Source organism: Ciona robusta, chromosome 1, assembly GCF_009617815.1.
Source record: "Ciona robusta chromosome 1, ASM961781v2".
In the NCBI taxonomy this organism is placed as follows: domain Eukaryota; kingdom Metazoa; phylum Chordata; class Ascidiacea; order Phlebobranchia; family Cionidae; genus Ciona; species Ciona robusta.
The window spans coordinates 1,225,365-1,247,791 of record NC_143235.1 but is presented as its reverse complement, the minus strand read 5'-3'; the positions used below and the strand labels follow the sequence as shown (position 1 = coordinate 1,247,791).

The following is a 22,427-nucleotide window of genomic DNA, read 5'->3' as shown; positions in this document are numbered from 1 at the left end:
AGATAACCACCTTCTCATGCATCTGCTGTTTCCGCATTTCGTGGAAAGAAATTACCTTATATAAGTGCTAGGTTTATTAGGAAAGTTCTGTGGGGTAAGGTTGGACACCTTTAGCACATAATATCTCAATATCTTGATCGTGATTTAGTGTTTGGGAGCCGTGAGGATACGGTTTTATAATTCTTTGAATGTTCTTCGTAGAAAGAAATTATCCGATGCCCTGATGTGTGGGCGTTGGTTGTATTATAGGACTAACATGTGTTATGTGATAATGGGCCAACTCTGGCATGAATGGCCCATGGTATGCCTCACTGTAAGATTCCAAACTCGTAAATGGGGCTGTTTGTGGTTTCTTAAATTAAAACAAATAGAATTACCAAAAAAACAAACACTTTTGATCACCCTACAAATTTAAACGTGAGGATCGTTTTTTATTTGTAACAAATACATCATTTTCATATCGCGCACGTGAAAACTTGACAGTATATAACTTTGTGTACTAAAAATATCGCCTATACCAGTCTAGTCTTATGGGCGTTCGGGTCCAAAAATTGCCGAGGGAAACTGTTTCGTGGGCAGACTTGTCGTCTCTTTCAAGCGCCGCTAAATGACAATGTTTATAATATCTCAGTAAATATCAAACGTACTGTTTACGTTGTAACGTACACAAACATGCTGCTGTGTTTTGCTTAGCTTTTATGGAATACCGCATTTCTGTTTTATCACTGTACTGTAGAATTTGTTATTGTATGGTTAAACTATTGGTTTATTATGTTGTTATATAACATAAAATAGGTTGGGGTAAGATGGGACATGTTGTTATTCGCTTTTATCGTCCCATTTGGTAGTAAACAAATAATTTTTTTACAGGAATGAATAAAAGCATCCTTAAGACTCTAAAAGTAGCGTTGTTAATTGTTTTAAACACGATTAGGGAAATATGGAACTAATAAAATCGTGGCTGCTAAACTAACAAGTAAAACAAATGGAGAAATAGATTAAAAGCGTGGCGGCTGTTTAACGTTATGTTTCGTAACACCGTCAAACCAATGTCATTAGCGTTTCTGTTATGCTATCCTATTAACGTTAAGCCTATCCAGGTATAAGCGATCTTGGAGTTTTGTGTTTACTGTTCTGTTCCGATCATTAAAGAAGAGATTGACATAAAATAAAATCTAAAATATATACACGTATATATATATATATATATCGGTGTTTGAGCTACAAGTATAGTAGCTTACGTTAAGCGGGATAAATGGGCGATTATGATCCAACAAATGGGTTTTGTTTTCTCACAAACATTTAGCTTACCTTGTGTGTCTTTGATCGTGGAATCCGATGGATTGCGGTTGAACTGAAGGCTGGATTTGCAGAAGATAATATTTCTAAGTTTGTAAACAAGATGCGAGATGGTTTAAGCTCGTTAAGTTAATGATATTCTTTTGTTAATCGGTCGCTGCTGCGATTAGCTGTGTAGCAGTAAAACTGCAACATAAAATTTGGCTACAAGCTTCAATAAATGTAGTAGGGGGAGGAAGATGGGACACCTTTGGCACACGGTATCCGAATATATTAATCGTGTTTTAAACAATTAACAACGGTCTATTTGACTCTTGAAAATCGAATGAAAGGTGTCCCATCGTCCTCCACCCTACTATATCTCTCAAAACATGGATGTTTTATCATAAATTGTTCATATTCCATTAATCCTCCAGAAAGACAGGTATAAACCACCCGTTATAACTCTTCAAAACAATAAAGGATTATTTCGTTGTTAGATTGACAACTCCTGAGTTGCATTGGGTTTTAATGTTTCTGATGTTTCCGCATTTTAACACCACATATTCGGCTTTAAACTTTCGGAAATTACAATCAGCTTTTAGGTTTAGCGGTCAAATACGGTTTTCCCGCTATAAGATATTTTATAACGATTGTCTTGTTGCATAGTTATCATACATTAGGATGGGGAAAGATGGGACATTTTTTTCATTCTATTTTTCTTGTCCCATTTGATAGTAAACAAGGAACATTCAAACAATCATAAAACTGTATCTTCACGACTTCGTAGACCGTTGTTAATTGTTTGAAACACGATCAGACGTCTGGATATTTGGATGTTTTGTGCTAAAGGTGTTCCACATTCCCCACCCTACTATAAATAATGGCATTTTCGCTATTGTGTTAAATACAAATTAAATCTTTTCGAAAAATTATAAATTAAATTTCTTCGATATTTATTTTAAAATGTTTTATTATAACGATTTTCTTGCATATATTTAACTTAAATTGTGTAATTTTCGCTGTCGTGTGCAAATATAGAAAAATTATAATTTTTTTAAGTTTTAATCTAAAATTTTAGTTTAATTTCCAAATTCATTAGTCAGACAAACAAAATAAAAATATCTCAGCAGATGTACATGTTAAAATTAACGTAGGCTATAAAAAGTTGACCCTAAAGTGACATTTCTTTATGTAAGTTGCTCTCGTATTGTTTTACAAGATATTAGCTGTTGTGACGTCATATCGCACAAATGATCGAAAAAGGTGGAGTTCAATTTTCCGTCGTGAGTAAATTGTCCACGTTATACAATTTCTATACATCGTAACTTGAGAACTATATTGGTTGACAGAGTGGTAAAGTGCATACTATTATAGAGCTATATCTCCCAGTGCCATGCGCGACTTGTGTAATCTCTTATCCGGTCAACTTTCCCGCAGTTTATGTACCACCAACTACACCGTCTACGCACTTCAAACATCTTTTCGTTTTAATAAAATTCAATCCCCACCTACAAATTGTGGGCCCGCCAAATGCCAGATTACCCTTCCTCCCTAGGTTTAAATAAACCTACAAAACGCAGATCGTTGTTAATGCAATGGGTCCCCGTTTGCTTGCATAAACTAGTCGATATACCGTCTACTATGACGTGTTATTACGTCGATCAAAGCTCATTATATCGCAATAAAGCATCGAGCCGCGTCTGTACCTTTCGGAAATTGAAACTCAATGCCTTGTTATCAAGTCGAGACGAACCGTCGCTTCTGCATCACGTTTGCGGATCTGCTGCTTTGGTAATCTGAGAATCCAAAAACCAAATCCCATGTTCGTTACAACGTTATTACTCAGTCCCAAGAAACGGAGCCTTTTCAGATTTCTTATCGGCATAACAACCTTTTACTTTCGTGACGTATATGAGCTGTTAGTGGTCGGATTGGAATCCATTTTTGTTGCGCTTTTCATACAAACCGTGTCGACTTTTATAGCCAAACAACCCGCCTTCGAGCTAACCAGGTGCAAATGAATCTTGTTCAGATAAAAGCTTAAAAGTTTTACGCAATTGTAATATTTATTGTCTCTATTTTAAAATCATTAATGATTTTTGTCACAAAGCAATATTTTTTTAAAGTTTTTATTCCTTAATTCCACGTATGTTTAAAATGGCCACCACATTTAAGCAGTAAAAACTTAATAAACGTAGGTGGGGGAAGACGGGACACGGTTAGCACATAATATCCAAATACCCGGATCGTGGTTTAAACAATTAACAACAGTCTCTGAAAATCGTGAGGTTACGGTTTTATAATTCTTTGAATATTCTATATTTGAAAACAGGCCTGTCTTACCCCACCCTACTATTTACCTACTTTTATTTTATGTTATAAGAATAAACTTTCTGATAAAACGCACCTGGCCAACAGCAGGGAAGAAGCGACAAAGCCAATATCGGCAGTACGTATCCTGTCATAGCTATTACATGCAATTTGTAGGGACCGTTATCTGATTTTACCCGACAAAAATGGTAGTGCGAATCTTCTGGTCGTATTGGGTTTCATTTCACCCAAAACTTTATGACGAAAACGCTCGATTATCGCATCAGTGATCGCATACGCTTTTAAAACCCGCCCGCGTGTAACTTTACTATATAATACAGACAATCAAAAACCAAATGATCATAAGTGCTACGAAATACGCATAATGTGAGCTATAGTAGGTCGGGGGAAGATGGGACACCTTTAGCACATAATATTCAAATATCCTGACCGTGTTTTAAACAATTAACAACGGTCTATGGGAGCCGTCAACAGTTCAATATTATTTTGAATTTACTTTGTTTTCTACCAAATGGGACAAGAAAATAGAATGAAAAGGTGTCCCATCTTCCCCCACCCGCTGTATCTATTTTGCCTAAATATCATTGTCAGCTTCTGCAAAAGAAGCTTTAAAATTATGCTAAAAGTTTGAGAGTTGTTTATGTAGAGATATGTATTTATTTTATATTATATTGAATTTCACAAAAGAAATACCGTATGTCTATAACATGCATTCTTTATTATAAGGGCAACTTTTAAAATGTCTGCCCCAGTTTTACATGCAAGCGAACTTCGCGTGTGAGATATAAAAAATAAAGACCGAAAATTCTGACGTTCAAATAATTTGACAAGGTCTTTTGTTATGGTACGTTTAAAAACTTAAGATAAAAACTATTAATAGCTTGGCCGTCTTTAACATAACAAGCAGAGTGCGTGTGGTTATGTTCGTTTTGTCCTGTATTATTTTTAACATACGACTCATGTTCATTAACGCGAACAAAACATTCTAATGTTCATTCAGCGCCACGATGACGTATGCAAGGCACCTTTAGGGATAAGTTTGGCGTCATTGCGGTGGATTGAATCTATTATTTATAATTGATATACAAAAAATAAACATACAGGTTATAACAGCGATATCAGACTATTGAAGCCGGTTTCACTTGACTATTTTACGGATATCTGTGCAAAAATATAAGGTATATTAGGGTGGGAGAGATGGAAAACCTTTTTATTCTATTTTCCCGTACCATTTGGTAGTAAACGCAGAAAATTTATAAATCATAACACCGTATCTTTACTACTTCTATAGACCGTTATTAATTGTTTAAAACACGATCAGGAAATTTAGATGTTATGTGCTAAAGATATCCCATCTTCTCCAACACTGCTGTATAAACTACTACTTAACGTATGTATAGTGTTTATAACGGAAATAATGTTTTGATTTCCGTTCCCATGTCCAAAGCAGTTTAGGTTTTGGTTCAGCAGCAATGCTTTGTTGCTATATAATTATCTCTGTTGGTTTATTTTAATCAATTAGATTTTCGCTGTCGCATACGAAGCGATAAATACAAATTCAGTATGTTATAGCAGTTATGGTAGTATAAAAAATGTTATAGTAGGGTAGGGGGCAAGGTGGGACGTTTGCGCTGGTGAGATAAAATGGGGCATTTTTTGGGGTAAGATGGTACACGTAAACATTGTATCATAGTTTAATAGTACAACTTCTTTATTAAACTATATGGTGTATCATGGTCGATTTTCAAAGTCAAAGTATTTGCTTGCTATACTTGAAAACAGGAAGCGGTAAAACGGACACGCGGAAGAAATATTGACTAGATAGTCATCATGGAACAGATGGGCTATTAATCGAACACTGTATCCAAACAAGAGTGGCTTACCGTGCAGGTGCACTCGCTTAATCTGACTAGAACGATTACTATGCGCTAATTTCGTATCTAATCCATGTTGTAACTAAACCAAGCGCACCGCCGAAGTCATTTATCAAAATGTAGCAAATGATGTTTCCTTGGCAGAGCCGTACGCTTTGTGTCCGTTACTTAAACTGCTTAAATCCTTTCGTCACACGCCCTACGCGTTAAACTGGCTTTGTTCTTTCGCGAATGACTTCATTAATCCGATTCCTGATTACGTGCGTTGACCTGAGATGTTTATTTAACAACAAGCCGCAAAATTCAGGTTTAAAATTGTTTCGAATTAAAGTGCGGTCTTAAAACTTAACGCTTTAGGTCTAACACGGTGGGTATTATATTATAATCCAAACACGAGGTGTTTTTATCAAATTACATGAAAGGAAACGAAATATGCAATACAATCTTTATATACAGGTTTTAAAGACACGATTTTTTGACACTTTTACTGCACTTTTTCGCTATATTAGGTTTTTAACAACGGTCGTTGCGTCTAAATCCTTTTTTCTATTAATTAATCTGATAATATGTATTTTAAATCATAAATGAAAATTATGCAATGTGTTATATTACCCTTCTAGTAAAAGCAAAAATAAATGGGCAACTTTTTCTTTAGGTAAAAGTCTGAGCATCGACAGCAGAGTGTCCAAAGTGAGGTGCAGACGCTAAAAGCCAAAACATCATTATCTAATTATAAAGTTTGTGCAAAGGATTAGTGTCCCATCAACCCCCCACATAAGGAGCTGCTTCTTAACCTACCGCTGCGTGGAATATGAGATGCAAGGGTAACTGTAACCTCTATACTGATTGATTGTATAATTACTGATGAGTTGCATTGATACTACAATTCGGGCATTTGGTGTATGCTTTTCTGTTAATTATTGGATATTTATATGTTTTATTCCTTAAAAAAAGCAGATTTGGGGTCAATACATAGGGTTTCACATTTTCTATGCATTTTTATACAAAAGGATTATTTTTACATTCTGCGTTGAAAAAAAAAACAGTTTTTATTTTCTTGTATAACTAAATCTGTATTATTACCTCGTATTTTAAAGTAAAAACCTAAATGGTCCCTATTGTAAGCAAAATTAAAAAAAAAAATCTTGCGAATTTTGATCCACTCAGTAATTAAGTCACTTACTGTTTCACAATATTTCAATTCTGCTGCTTAGGAATACACATATTGTCATAATAGAAAGCAAGTTAAATGTATAGGCTACCATAAAATATATAATTCAATATTATATAATTCAATAACGGTTATAAACGTCATTGCGTTCAAAATACCTATATAATTACTTTCCCCAAAATGCGAAAAAAATATTTTTCATATTCGAACACTTCAGTATTAAATTAACCTTTTCTTCTTTACTTTCTAAAACGGATTAGAAACTAGTCTTAGTGGGAGGCGTACAGGTCATAGCTACATAATTGACCACATGCAAAGATAAAACGAACCGCGTGCGTTTTATTGTTGCAATTCTCGTGTCATAATATGATGTTCATAATCAATCATATAAAGTATGAACTTTCGTGTTGTGAGGTTCATCAGGCTACTAATTAAGATACAGCGTTATCACGGCCTAGGCCGTGGCGTTATATAGGAGAAATGCACGGACATGGGATGTTCTACTAACGTGTTCATGGTCTATTAAAAATAATTAATTACTCGTGGGTGTTGGTTTTATTTATTCACCTCATTTCAAAAACTAAAAATCTTATTTTACGTTTTTGTTTATTAAATTGTTGATAAAAAAGAGGACAAATCGTTTACTTACAATATTATAGGGTGTTTATTTTACATATTCATTCTTTTTCAAAATATAAAATAACCTTGTTATAGCAGTAATAAAGAGGTTATATCAATGTAAATGCAGGTTTTATTAAACGTTTCTGCTCCAAACCATCGATGAATAGTGATGTAACAATATACTTTAAAATAAGAAATAATTAACTGATTTCGAAATGGTTTTTAAAATATTTTAAACGCATAGGATAAGCCGCTGTGTTATACAGCTAAAACTGGTAAACCGTCATTTTGGGACTATCCGCTTACTGGCGCTGCGGAGCTATTTAAATTTCGTAGCAGTTTTTTATTTCAAAGAAATATTTTTGTTTTCCTAAAATATTCCACAAAAGTTCAAACAGCCATATTTTGCGGCTACGCGCTTTAAGTTGTGACGTCACAATATAACCGACCAAGCGGAAATGAACAGGTACATCGCGTGTAGCGTTACAATTTGTGACGTCACAATAGCTTTTGTTTATAACGCTGGCCCACGTAATAGCAACAGTGTGTGTTTGCTTATTCATCGCAATGAAAGGACAGTGTAGCTATATAGTTAGCAATAGAGAAGCCGCTATTGTATAGCTAGGTTTTACTGAATAGAGTGTTTGGCTTTATTTTGTTTAAGTTTAAACATAGGGTTAACAGGTACAGTAGACTAGTTATAAGAAGGTAAGCCTATATAGACAGTGTCTCTATTAGACACTATAGAGAACAAGGTACTGTAACATATGCTTACAATTGATTGCGTGGGGCGCTATATGTGTTATAGTTTCGTCACGGCTAATAGACACACCATTAAATATACTCAGGTTACAGATTAGGCTGCTAAAACGTGTTAAAGGTTGGTAGTTAGGGGGCAGGGGTTTGCGGTTATAAGGGTTAGCAGATAACGTGGGGGGTGGTTGTTCACCAGCATCGAATGTTTAAAACTTTTGATTTTCTTTATAAGCAGGCCAGATTTTGAGGACACAGTTTTATTGAATAAACTTCAATTAAATTGAATAACAATGTTCTTGAAGAAATACGGCCTTGTCGTTTGTTGTTGGTTGTTGGTGATCAATGTGGCAGCCGACCTTAATATACCATTTGGATTAAAACAAAGTTAGTATAGTTTATGCATATGGGCTTTATGTGAATATATGGAGTAGTTAATATGAACATTATATGATGTTTGCTTATTATACCTTTTACCCGGAATACACCTGTATATACTACAGATGAGAGATGGCACTTGTAAACGCGTTATATTACGATACACAGTTCTGGAATTAAGCGCTTTTGATATAAGGTTTATAGAAAAAGCGTCCAGGTTGTAACGAAATACACTTTTTAAGTTCAAACCCATATTCGCACGAAATGATTGGGTAATGGGCCAATCCTGGCCGAAATCCTAAAAACCCCCGGCACGCCAGGCTGCGGGACCTCACCCACATAGAACACTAGAACAGAATACAAAATAATTTGCTACATCATTATCTGGATTAAACTAAAAGTAGTTTTGTGTATTAGATTTTACGTGAAATGTTGTATTTGTATGTCTTTAATCGTTTTTATTATTTGCAGGCGAATATTGCAAACTCTGCAAAGTAACATGTGACGGTAGGTTATTGTAACTAACATAAATTGTATGTTTTTTTATAGAGTGCTATGGGTAAGATGGATCCCGTTATCACCTGATATCCCATATTTCCTGGTCGTCTTTATAACAATTAACAACGCCCTTATATAGTTGTAAGGGAATATAGTTTATTATACTCTATAAATATTCTTCGTTTACTACCAATGGGACGAACCAAGCATGGACCATCTTACCCCAACCTACTATATTACGAATACAGTATATTTTTTATAAAGATTTAAATATGTATTCACGCAGGCATTGGTCGTTTCAAACGTGAGGGAAATAAAGTTTCAAACCTGGACCAAGTATGTTCAAAGAAATATCTACTTTTGGAAGGTGTAGAAATGACCAAAGCTAGAAAAGTGTGCGAACACATACTTGGTATGTTGGTGTGATCTATAATTGTGGTTATTGAGTATTCAACTTGAATAGGTAACTGATTTATAGCATAATGCGTTTTTAACGTATACTTGTATCGTAGATTAAAAATGCTTGCGCGTGGTTAGCGCGCATGTTTCTAGCCCAGAGTTTTAAAACTATACAAGTAAACATTATGTTTCAGTCAGGTTAATGTTTTATCTTGGGTAATTTAACATATAGTACTGTGGGGGAAGATGGGACACCTTTAGCACATAATATTTAAATATTCTGATCGTGGTTTAAAGAATTAATTTAATTTTCTTTTTTGCTAACAAACGGGACGAGGAAATAAATTGAAAATGTGTCCCATCTTCTCCCACCCTATTATATATGTTTTAGTTGCCCATCTACTCACACTATATCCTTATAAAGCTTCAAACCACATAAACTGTGTTAAGATTGTCCCTCGGCCAACTTGCGGTAAAACATCCCTTAGGATTAAACTTCCATGCCCAGTTGAACTTCTAAAACATTATAATGCGTGTATACCTTACAACCTGTATTATTTCCAGAGGAATACGACGACGAAATGGAGAGTAAAGTCTTCACTACAAGTGACATTGCATTCAGATCATGGTTGTGCAACGAGAGGTCTTATGCATGCATCGGGTTGAGGAAAGACGAGCTTGATATTACGGCTAAGAAACCGATTGAATTGAAGGTGAGCGTCTGACGTCAGCAAAAGTGACGTAATAAATAATTATATCACTATAAATCGTTTTTATTATTATTATTATTTGTTTCTGGGACGCTTACAGTTGGGCTAAGATGGGACATGTTTTTATTTTTTTCTTGCACCCAATTTAGCAAGAAACAAATACTTTTTAAAAAATTATATAACCGTATCTCTAGTCTAGGGCGTTAGTAATTGTATAAAACACCATTCGAAAAAACAAATAACAAATATTATTATCTTCATAACACATAATATATTATAATATACTCAACGTTTATTCTCATGTTCTAGGCAGGCGACTTGACAGAGGACGAATTGGTTGATCTTCTAATGAAAGACAACAAAGGCAGAGTCATGTCTCCACGCTATAATAATAAAGAGGAATTGTGAAAGAATTAGGCATCTGGATATTTCCACTGTAGGGTGGGGGGAAGATGGGACACTTTTATAAATTTTATTTTCCTATTTAATAGAAAACAAAAACATTCAAATAATCATAAAACCGTACCCCAACGTCTCCCAAAAACCATTGTTACTTGTTCAAAACATGATCCGAGTATTTAAATATTATGTGCTAAGGTATCCCGTCTTCTCCCACGGTTCTTCTACTGTAAACTTTATTGTCATATTTTGTAGAACAAATAATAAAGAGATTTATATTTTGCACGAGTGTTAATATTATATTCTGTTTATTAATTTACATTTATAAAAACTTATTTTTCTAAAAATGCGACAAATTATGAAAACTTCTCTAAAAATGTGGAAGTTATATTATACGAGCAAAACAGTTTTTTTTTTGACACCTTATAATTTACTGCCCGGTGGGTTTTTTTCTCTCTGCTTTGCGTTTGGTAAGGATAGTAGCGCGTGCTCATGTAGTAAACACATACCGCGACACGCTTATATAGCGGACAATTCGGTCTGATTACTGTCTGTGGATAAGTGTATTTATATCCTTCTTGTAGGAAGAAAAAGTAAATCTGCTTCACAATAAACAATGTAACAGACAAATATTTTTAAAGTATTAACGAAAAATTAAACCATGATACGTTTTCGGGTGGATTTTATGCTGTACCATCATCAACAAAGTCTATGCCTCTGGTGTATGTATGCGTTGCATGCTCTCAGTAAAAAATGATTACAATAAAAGATTAGGTGATCGTTTCATTAGGGCGTTCAGCAATACACTAAGACAGTTTATGAGTATACGGTTATGGAATTCTTTAAATATTTTTTGTTCACTACCAAATGGGGAGGATAAAGTGAATGAAATCATGGTCCATCTTACCCCAACTATCATATATTTACAACTTATAAAAATTTTTAACCAAATGCATTCAGGCTCATTATATTGTTAGCGTAGTAAAAGCAATGGAGTAGGATGGTAAACCAAAACACGACCTGTAGATCAATCCCGTTGGGCTTATTAGAAATCTACTTTCGATCTGCGACGTCGCCTAAGGGCCGTGTATATCATATGGTTCGTCTCGTTGTTCACTGCTGTGTGTATCTTGTATAGAAGGATGTCTTGTTAACGTATTGATTACCTATATTGCTGCTTGCCGATCTGTTGTAAAAGTGAGACGGTGGAATATAAAGACAGTACAGGTTGTGCTGAAGCAAAATATTCAGTTCAGTTTCGCAATCAGACATCGCAGCATACGTATACTCGCTTTTGCTCTTTGGAAATTTCAATAGCAATTCAGGTCAGTATGCGCGCAATCATAGTAATGGGACTCTTCAGTTGGATTAGCGACGATATCTGGTGTTTTTATCCGTCTTTCAGGCTGGGAAGCTCATGATGTGAAAGGATTCTTTAAGCAGCACAGTCGTATATTACGATATCAAAGTGTTTTGTCTATAGGTGCAAGCCCTTGCCGCAACTTTGCGTTTAATATTTAATGAAAGAGAAACCGTCGACAAACAGTTATAGAAAAGATAGGATAAACTATACAATGTTGGGGATGCTCTAATATTAACGGTTAGTTAAAGATACTTTGTATCTATACGTTTTCTTGTAGTCTTTTATACAGAAAGATAGTCACCATATATAGGTAAACAGCAAATGTTATGCTTGAAGCCCCTGAGATATATGGTAGGGTGGGGTAAGATTGGACACCTTTAGCGCATAATATCTAAATATCCCTTTTAAACAATTAGCAACGGTCTATGGGAGTCGTGGGGATACGACTTTTTTTTTAAATTTCCTTTGTTAACTACTAAATGGGACAAAAAAATGAAAAGGTGTCCCATCTTCCCTCAACCTACTATATACCAGTTACTTGTGGCTTAACTTCTTCGCTTTTAAGGTTTTGAGTCATTTGTCAGATGTCTCCTCATGTATTAGTTACGGGCACGCTCTTGATTGAAAAGTCATAAATTATACAAACTTCAATTCGCCTGAAATGTACTCGACGGCAGGTGATAAATAATGCATTAAGTTCCTTCACGTATCAACTCGTCGGTAAAAGCAACGGGAAATCAAGTTGCTTTATTTCAGTCTGGCTTACTCAGTAGGAATGTAACTTATTTATCACCGCGTGACCGGAAACGACAGTCGCTTTAAGAGTATGTATTCTGTTTCATACACATTGTGCCCGCTTTCGAGTTACCACATATGTAACTTGTAGGTAATTTTTCGTTATTGTTTTTTTTTATTTAGTTCCGCAGTATTATGCATTTATTGCATTTTTAGCAAGTAGTAGTAATGAGCTAACTTTGGCATTTTGCCTCGCCGTAGTACTTTGCTCGTGTAATAGATTCAAACCAGCATCTAAATGTTAGTAGCCTACCAACTGGAAAATTAATCTTAGCTTACCTTCTTTTACACCTTTGTTTTTATATAGGTTGAGTTAATAAATAGGTGATTTAGTTTTGATAATGACTGACTTTACTAACGGTGGATAATTCTTTACCTTCTGTGAAGCAAAATGGAAAGCAAAAGAAAAACATGAAAAATGCAGAATAAGTCTCCTATCATAACAGTGCAAGAGTGAGTCTGTTATTTATATTTACAACTGGAATTTAAGTAATGACTTGTACATGTATACGGTCGTTGGTTTTATAGAATTATACTTTATAAGCGCGTCGGCATTGGAAACAGTGTCCCAAATAATACAATTGTTGTTTTAAAATGTCAACTTTTAAAAGTTTTTGGGAGCTTTGTTTGTCAATTCATATGCTACAATGCTTTTTAAAGTCTAATTTAAATATTTAATTTTTACATGTGTTTAAAACGAAGATATTTCGTTCATAAGCTATATATATGCCCAACGTGTCAGCATTTTTCGCTTTTTATTGAGTGTCATTTGGATAGAACGCCGAGGTTTAGGCGGAAGAGCCAAAATACAAATATAGTTTGCTGGGTAATAAGAAACAACTTTATCACATAATTTCCAAATATCCTGATCCTGTTTTAAACAGTCAACAATGGTCTATAAAAGTCGTGAGGATACGGTTTTATTTTTCTTTGAATTTTTTTTGTTTACTACCAAATGTGACAAAAAATAAAATGATAAGATGCCCCAACTTCCCCCACCCTACTATGTATATATGCTTCGTGTTTCATTATTGAATCTCCCATACTTCCATACAGGCCACCAGAACACAACGAAACCAAAGCAGAGAAGCAAGCAAAGCCAACGAGAGGACGAAAATCAATATCTTTGTAAGTATAACTCAAAAGATACAATATTATAGAATGCTACACCATAAAAACTATATTAACAAGGACTAAAATAAAAATCTTAATTTTCTATAGTATTGTTCTGTGGGGTAATATGAGACACCTTTATCACTTAATATCCGAATATCCTGATCATGTTTTAAACAATTAACAACGGTCTATGGGAGTCTTGAGGATACAGTTTTATAATTCATTGAATGTTCATTGTTTACTACCAAATGGGTAGAGAAAATAGAGAGAAAGATGTCCCGTCTTGTCCCACCCTACTATATATATTTTTATTGTGGGGTAAGATGGGATACCGTTAGCACCTAAATCCCATATTTTATGACTATGTTTTAAACTTACCCCACAATACTTTGTAGGTATTTATCATCTTTCAATTACTGTTTGAACACATCTGTATATATTAATCAGTTTTGTTATGCTTGTTGTAATTGGTATTTTAAACTAACGAATGTGGAATTCAACACGTAAAAATAGCATTGCAAGCAAATACTATAGCAATGAAAATGTTATAAAATGTTATAACGCTTTTATAGAAAAAAAGTAAACATTACACAAATATTAATAGCATATTTACAGAATTGCTTTAAACGTAAAACTGTTTAATTCAGGAATCGACAAAACACTGAACGTCTGGCACAAAAGAGGAAACAGTTTGATATCAATCGGGTTCCAGACGAAACCAAAAACCTGGAGGACACCGTTTGTAATATCGATACGAACTATCTGTTGGTATCGCTGGGTTTGTTCAAGGTAAATATATATATTGTGGTGTATTCTATATGAGTGAGGTCCTCTATGTAATTAGGTAAAAAAATAAATGAATTAATGTAACTTACTTATCCTCGTGTGGCTGGAAAACAACAGTCGTTATCACACGGGTTTAACACCTCGTGCCAGCTTACGAGTTACCATGTATGTTATTTTGTGGGTGATTATTTTTTTAGATTTTTTCATTTTTTTATGTATGGCTGGTAATTTGGACAACCCATTAGTGACCATTAAGTTAAAGCAATTATTACCATTAAGGTACAACATTACAGAACACCACATAATAAATGTATATAAACAAATAATAAAACATTCTATTCTCTATGGGTAAGGCGCTTGTTGGGAACCTAGGACTTAGACCAAATTTGTCCCATTACCTGAACACTCAGTCATTCAGACCAGATTTGGTTCGTTCCCCATATAATAAATGATGGGTCTATATACAATGGTTAATTTGTACATGTAGACACACTGACACACATGTATAGCGCCTGGGGGTAAGGTGGATAAATTATACACCTAGATCGCTTGCATACGTTTGAAAAGTTCGTATTCCACATGCAAAGTATGTGTGCTACTCGTGCTTCATGGGTCACACGGCACCATGCGCTTTATGTGCCGTGTACGACCCTGTGTGCCCCTTTACGTGCCCGGTGCTTCATGTGTCATACGGCACCATGTGCCTTATGTGCCGTATGTGTCATTTTATGTGCCCGGTAGTTCATTTGTCCCATAACATCGGAGTAAGACTTAATAAAAACAGACTGTCCAAGTCTCCAATTTAATATAAGTAATCGATTATCAAAATGTAAACCGCTTGTACGAACTCAATGCTTTGTCTTATTGACGATAAATCTATGTTGGGAATAATCAAGATATAAATATAAATTTATTTAGAAGATATCAATATGGTGAAATTGCAACTATTACTTGACAGAATAATGCTATAGAATATGTCACTGCCAGCTTTAAACAAACTGCACATATTATAATAATAATAATAATAACTTTTATTGGTCTCTTTGATTACGGTGGCGAAGATTTAAAAAATATTTTAAACGAAAAGACAGGATATAGCGACAAAACAACAGTTGTTAAAACACGCTTATGTTTTGCATTTTAAAAAAGTCGTTTTGTGAATACTCCCCGCTTTTTATTTTTGTTTTTACTTATGACATAAAAAAAATAAAATACCAATTAAAATAGATAGCACGTTGGGGTACATGTTTTTTTACCGTCTCATTCCCACAGTATTATATAGTAGGGTGGGGGAAGATGGGACACCTTTGACACATAACAACCAAATATCCTGAGCGTGTTTTAAAGAATTAACATCGGTTTATGGGAGCCGTGAGGATAAAGTTTTATAAAAATTCGTTGAATGTTTGTTTACTACCAAATTGGAGGCGAAAATAGTTTGAAAGGTGTCCCATCTTCCCCCACCCTACTATATGTTTATACTGCTTAAAATTTGCTTTATAACCTCTGCTCTAATAATAATACTTTCGTCTCCGCAGTTGCTTCTGGTTGTTCCACTCCTAATAGTTGGCATCGTTCTCATAAGCATCAGCACCTCCAGGTTAAAAGCTACGGTGCCTACGTCAGAGGGTGATGACGTCAGAGATATGTTTTATTACGAGATCGTTCAAAAAGGAACGACATCTGCATACAATAATGGGTAGGATATTGTTCATTATATGTGTAAGGTTCTGGTGCTACGAAAACCTATATGAAAAAAATCAAGTCCAACCAATTGAATAATAAGCAATATAGTAGAGCGGGGTAAGACGGGACGTCTTTAGTACATTGTATTCAAATATTCTGTTCGTGTTTTAAACAATTAACAACGGTATATGGGAGTCGTGAGGATACGGTTTTATAATTCTTTGAATGTTCTTTGTTTGCTACCAAATGGGACGAGAAACTAGAGTGAAAAGGTGTCCCATCTTCCCCCACCCCACTATATATATTTCGCCTAAATGACATCGTCGGTCTCTCTTCTCTGTTTGAATATGTCATGATAATGCCTGTATAGCACAAACACGAAAAGCGGTTGATGTAAGAGGCATACGTGGCCAATGGGTAGAATCTATTATCATTTTGTTTTGAGGACATATTTTTTAGTTTTACATGCATTTACAATAGTTGCTACAGACCTTTAGCTATAGTAACACAGTACGTTAAATTGTAGACTGTGTTGGGTCATCGGCCAAAATCTTTTACAGTTCCCTTGAAGTGTTTCGTCGCAGAACCTTACCCGTAAAGCGAATATAAATTTTTAATACTCTAGTTTTCGAGTCAGTCACTTTCATAGATCGCAATGTAGATTTATTGTCTCACTCTTATGCAGTACACTGACATGCAAAAGCTTTACCGGCATCGTTACTTAGGCTCTTACGCTGCATGTGCATAATTTATGGAGTCCCTGGTTTACTGACAACGCTGCATTACAAATGAAGCATAGAATGGGATAACAACACATGCTAATCAATAACGCCAGAAAGACGTTCATGCCACTAGTCTATGAATGTAAATGTTAGCTTTCAAAGGAATGATATATATATATATATTGCGGGTGTAAAAGATGGATGCCGTTATCCCATATTTCCTAATTGTGCATTTAACAAACGGAAACGCCTTTTTAAGAGTCGTAAGGATATGGTATATATAGTTCTGTAAATATTTTTGTTTACCCCAAATGGGATATTAAAAGAGAACAAAACGTGATCTATATATAAATATTCTTTGTTTACTCCAAAATGAAATGATAAACAGGATGAAAAAATAGACCATCGTAGCTCAACCCAAACTTTGTCAACTATACTTGGCCTTTTGTTGCGTAGATGTATTTTATCATTTCTGCGGAGAACTGTATAGTTTGTATACGTGGTAACTCATAAGCTGACACAAGGTGTATGGAACAGAACACTGGTGTTATAACAACTGTCGTTGCCCCGCAGTGCGAGGATAAATAAGTTACATACGTGGTAACTCATAAGCTGACACGAGGTGTATGAAATAGAACACCTGGCTTGGGCGACTGTGTTTGCTCATATCCGCAAGGTTAAACAAGTTGCATCATGGCCTACGGAAGATATATCTTTATTGGGTCATGGCTGCATTTATTCAATCGTTCATTTATACCACGAGTTTGGCTTTCTAAACGTCAAATCAATAATGCATAAAATACCCATTCATGTGGATAAAGAAAAGCTCATTGTACGCTTGAAATTAATAGCGATGAAGTCATCATTATGTATTTAATACCGTATCCGTGGAGTATACTCCTTATTTTTATGCACTGAAGGGATTGCGATTGTAAGTTTTCTAATCGTGTTTTAAATCAAAAATCAACAATTAACAACGCTTTTTTGGAATCGTTAATGTTACAGTTATATAGTTATATGTAAGTATTATTTACTTACTACCAAATGGAACATTAAAAGGGGAAAAATGAACATATGTCTCATCTTACACTTGATTGTATTCGTAAAAACACTGGTAAGAATCATGTTAATGTTCTTTTTTTAGTACCAAGAGGGGCGATAAAAAAGATAAAACATGTACCGTCTTACTCCAACAATATATTCTGTATTTTTCTGTAGAAGTCCCACCTCTACCCCTCCTACTTCAACAAGAAGAGGGCTTGGAAACGATTCCATTGCTCCTGTATGGACAGCAGTTATGGTATGTTATTCTCCTGCCATTGCTCTTAGCAAAATATGTGAACCTACTTTATGTTAAACAACAACTTGCTGGGCAGAAATATGTCTAAATCAGCCATACAGAAAAACACACAATTTCACAAATGTGTATACAGCAAGTCGGAAGCGGGCACGAGGTGTATAAAACAGAACACTGTGTTATAACGCCTGTGATTGCCCCACCAAGCGAGGATAGATAAGCTACACATTCATGAGTAGTTAGCGGAAATTACAACTAATCTATTTCCTGAGTAATAAGTTATTAATTATTTTACTTTCTAGATGGCTGCATCAGCTGCCACTGACTTTATAACAGTGTGGAAACGACGAGGCTTCTCGGTAAGTATTCTGATGTTCTGATAAAGCTTAGCATTTCTGTTGTATATCCTCATGGGTAGTTTATTATTTGTCAAAATTAGGGTCACCTACTACAGTAGTAATAGCATATAGGGTCATCTTGTTGCTATAAGTGTTGGCGTATATACGTGTCATTCCCATGGAAAAGACATTATAAAGACTAAACGGTCTTTGAAAGTTTAACAACCTTGTTTTCATTCACTTTTATCGTCCCATTTGGTAGTAAACAAAGAATATTTACAGAATCGTATAACCGTAACCAGCGGCTCTAAAAGAGCGTTGTTATTTGTTAAAAGCTTGATTAAGAAATATGGGACATTATGTGCAAACGGTAACCATCTTACCCCACAGCAATATGTATATGATTCTTTAAATTACCGTTACAGATCGTCGTTTACATGCTCGTATCGACCGTTTCCTTCGTCGCAAGTATCCTCTGCATTGAATACGATCGAATAGGATTAAATAGGATCACGTCACAGCCGTTTGCTGCAACTAATACAGACCTTCAATTCCGACTGTAATGATTCTTAAGACTAACGGCTGATTCTGTAGTAGTAGCGTTCACTCTATTATAATAGGGTGGGGGAATATGGGACACTTTTAACTCTATTTTCTCGTCCCATTTAGTAGTAAACAAAGAACATTTAAAGAATTATATAACCAAAACCGCACGACTACCCCGTTGGTAATTGTTTTAAACACGATCAAGATATTTGAATATTAAGTACTAAAGATGTCCCATTTCCCCCACCCTACTACATATTTTATTCCTAAGACTAACACATGCTTTTTCCCTCCTGTGTATTTGTATATATACTCTTGCTGTCAATCGGTAATCATTTTGTTTTGGATATATAGTAGGATGGCGGAGATGGAACACCTTTTCATTCTATTTTCTCGTTCAATTTGGTAGTATACAACGAACATTCAAAAAAATGTAAAACCGTATTCCCGCAACTCCCATAGGCCGTTGTTAATTGTTTAAAACACGATCAGGATATTTGAATATTATGTGTTGAAGGTGTCTCCCCTCACCCTAATATAACATTGTTTGTATTCGCCATGTTTACCATATTCTGCAACTTTTGTTTTTTCAGCTATCTTTGCTGTGTCGTAATCGCGGCGATAGGTGTCGCTACAGGGCTGCTTACCATATACGTTGGTACCCGCATGGCGGCGCTAGAGCAACGTAGAATGTACATGGAGAGAGAAGGACAAGACGCCACCTTACAAAAGAAAGATAACCCGGTAAACTGATTGTGAATTTTGTTTAACTGGAGCAGACAATTAAGCAAACGTGTCTGTTAGATTATTTATGGTGCCTGTTTAAAATAATTCGATATGTTTCCGCCTTTTTCGATATGTGACGTTTTGGACAAGACTCTTCCCTTATGGGTTGTCCAAATTATCAGCCACAAACATGAAAATTAATAATATCAGACATCAATAATAATAAAAAAGGTATACATAAAAAAATATTCGAAATAAAATAATATTCACCAACAAAATTTCATAAGTAGTAATCGTGACAATGGTAGCAGCACCGAGCCTTGAACCTGTTACGTATGAGCTATAGGTCAAGCACTCTATACAACACCGAGAAAATAGTTTGCCAAAAGAGCCTTAATATATTTATCCCATGCCTATATAACCGTAACAGTATTCTAATAGTTTCGTTTTTTTTTTAGTTTCCCTTTTGTTTGCACAAAATAGTTCGTAAATTGAATTGCGAAGCGAGCACTGATTCAATAACTTCATTTAACTACGACTCCGAGTCGCTAACGATTCACAATGATGTAACTTCAGACATTGAAAGCAAGCATGAAGTGAGTGCTCAAATTTAATATAGTAGGGTGGGGGACACCTTTTCAATCTATTTTCTTGTCCCATTTGGTAGTAAACAAAAAACATTCAAAGAATTATAAAACACTATCCTCACGACTCCCATATACCGTTGTTAATTGTTTAAAACACGATGAGGATATTTGGATAATATGTGCTAAAGGTCTCCCATCTCCCCATCCTATTATATGAATGATTTAAGGTAACTTATTTATCGCGTGTGTGGCTAGGCAAGGTCAGTCGTTATTCAACACGTATGCCATCTTCCCCACCTTACAATACATTCACATTCTTAACTTTTATACAAAAATCTATAGACAGTGGTTCTATAGTAATCCTAATACCTTGTACATTCGAACTAACAAACATTCATTTTATAGAATTGAAAAGACGAATCTTTTAAAGATTATCTAAAAACGAAGATCAACAGTTGACAGTTAAAAAATCACAGAAACTTCAGGATGACACGAAAGCCCTTTATATTTGGACTACTTGAACTGTTATACTGGAACCATTAAAGCATCGGTACTGATTTTATCAAGAAAATTTACGTACGAATACGAAGCCAATCAAACGTTCTGTCAATTTTATAGACGTTTTATCTTATTGTAAACCTATGGCTATTCTATAAGGTTCTACGATGTAGCACGCTTGGACCTGAAAGTTAGGCCAGAGTTTGTTCATTACCCAAAACCGTATAGGTTTTAGGGTGAGTTTTCAGACTGTGTTTTAATTCGTAATCGTTTCAATTTATCGTTTTAACAATCGCATGTAAAAGTTTGAGTATTTACCCGCTGCCGAGTATTTATAGTAAAGTGGGTTAAGATGGGGCACCTTTCCAACAACGATCTATAAAAGTCCTGAAGATACGGTTATATACTAATTCGTTGAATGTTCTTCGTTTATTACCAAACGGGACGAAAAAATAGTATGAAAAGATGTCCCATCTTCCCCACACTACTATATCTTCACGGGCGTATAACACGTTATTAATTGTTTCGCTTTTTTTGACTTTCTTTCTTCGTCGCCAATGAACAATCGAAAATACACATCTTTTTAAAAGTTAAGTAACTGGTTAAATTGCACGTACCAATATAGGCGTAATGTAGGCGCACGTTTTCACCCCAAATCTACAGGAACGAAACTTGAATATATAATTATATTGATGGATATAAAACATCTGTACTGGTGGTTCTGGGTAAAACGCATTTAAAACTTTATTTAAAAATAGAAGAAACGTAAACTTAGCATGCATCGATAGGGCATAACTTGTGAATTAAAACACAATTATATGAAGTTTAGAAATAGCTATTTTAGGCGTAACCAGGATCTTAGACCACGCAAATAAACCAAACTCGCTAAATTTAACCAGCTAGTCATCTGTAGCTTAGGTTACCGATTTATGGAATAAATAGTTTACCCACAAGCACGTGATCTGTTTCTAAAATACCCGATGAATCATCGTCATCATAGTTCTGACGTCACTTATCACATGATCGTGTTTAGTCAACCAAGACATTAGGTTTTTATGTCAAGTGGTAGGCACAGAACAATAACATCCAACTGTTGCAATTTTTGCTCCAAAATTCAATGAAATGACAGTTTTAACTTAATTGAAAAGATAAGTTTAAATGGAGTTAAACGCGTTACATCCTCGTGGGTGGAAATGTTTTAGTATTTCGCCCACTGATAAGTCTTGTTTATATAACAGTACGTTAACTATCATCAGTAACTTATTATAAAGCTCTTGCTACTGTGTTTTATACGTTGAGTTTCACAGTTTCATATCGGAGACCTGAAGCTGGCAAACTAACTGTTAAAGAAAGGCTATATATGCTTAATATTTTGGTACTGAACTCATTATAAGTTTAGCTGCGTCGTTCAATGTTTTATATTGCTGTCATTTTACTGTGGTCACATCCTTAGGCGCCAAGCTGTGATGGATTTTTTAATTGCCTATAAAAATCCGGGCCAAAATAACAAGAATAATGTAATAAACTAAGCTGATGTTTAATTTTAACATTA

General features: G+C 35.0%; 2 protein-coding genes across 3 annotated transcripts; both read left to right on the top strand.

The window, feature by feature from the left end:
* Positions 1–8,242: 8,242 nt before the first annotated feature.
* On the top strand, positions 8,243–10,698 carry LOC149741166 (uncharacterized). 2 transcript variants are annotated; one of them, XM_089892117.1, is made up of 5 exons: positions 8,243–8,418; positions 8,881–8,916; positions 9,194–9,319; positions 9,871–10,019; positions 10,330–10,472. In XM_089892117.1, the coding sequence occupies exons 1-5, from the start codon at positions 8,325–8,327 to the stop codon at positions 10,336–10,338; spliced, it is 414 nt and encodes a 137-aa protein (XP_089748243.1). In that variant the 5' UTR covers positions 8,243–8,324; the 3' UTR covers positions 10,339–10,472. The 2 variants fall into 2 exon arrangements, with proteins under 2 accessions (XP_089748243.1, XP_089748235.1); XM_089892109.1 differs by having other exon boundaries at positions 8,245–8,418; positions 10,326–10,698.
* A 2,162-nt stretch (positions 10,699–12,860) lies between these two features.
* On the top strand, positions 12,861–21,469 carry LOC149741165 (uncharacterized). The gene is made up of 10 exons (XM_089892096.1): positions 12,861–13,026; positions 13,630–13,701; positions 14,337–14,478; positions 16,014–16,174; positions 18,102–18,183; positions 18,483–18,539; positions 18,944–19,077; positions 19,658–19,808; positions 20,249–20,386; positions 20,783–21,469. Exons 1-10 carry the CDS (start codon positions 12,992–12,994, stop codon positions 20,786–20,788), a joined length of 978 nt encoding a protein of 325 aa, XP_089748222.1. The 5' UTR covers positions 12,861–12,991; the 3' UTR covers positions 20,789–21,469.
* The last annotated feature ends 958 nt before the right edge of the window (positions 21,470–22,427 follow it).

Excerpts from the sequence above, each read along its gene's own strand:
- LOC149741165 (XM_089892096.1), top strand. The coding sequence starts at position 12,992 with ATGCAGAATAAGTCTCCTATCATAACAGTGCAAGA. Across the intron at positions 18,184-18,482 it reads CTGTATGGACAGCAGTTATG|ATGGCTGCATCAGCTGCCAC; the intron begins GTATGTTATTCT and ends TTTACTTTCTAG. Across the intron at positions 18,540-18,943 it reads GGAAACGACGAGGCTTCTCG|ATCGTCGTTTACATGCTCGT; the intron begins GTAAGTATTCTG and ends TTACCGTTACAG.
- LOC149741166 (XM_089892109.1), top strand. The coding sequence starts at position 8,325 with ATGTTCTTGAAGAAATACGGCCTTGTCGTTTGTTGTTGGTTGTTGGTG. Across the intron at positions 8,917-9,193 it reads CTGCAAAGTAACATGTGACG|GCATTGGTCGTTTCAAACGT; the intron begins GTAGGTTATTGT and ends GTATTCACGCAG. Across the intron at positions 10,020-10,325 it reads AGAAACCGATTGAATTGAAG|GCAGGCGACTTGACAGAGGA; the intron begins GTGAGCGTCTGA and ends CTCATGTTCTAG.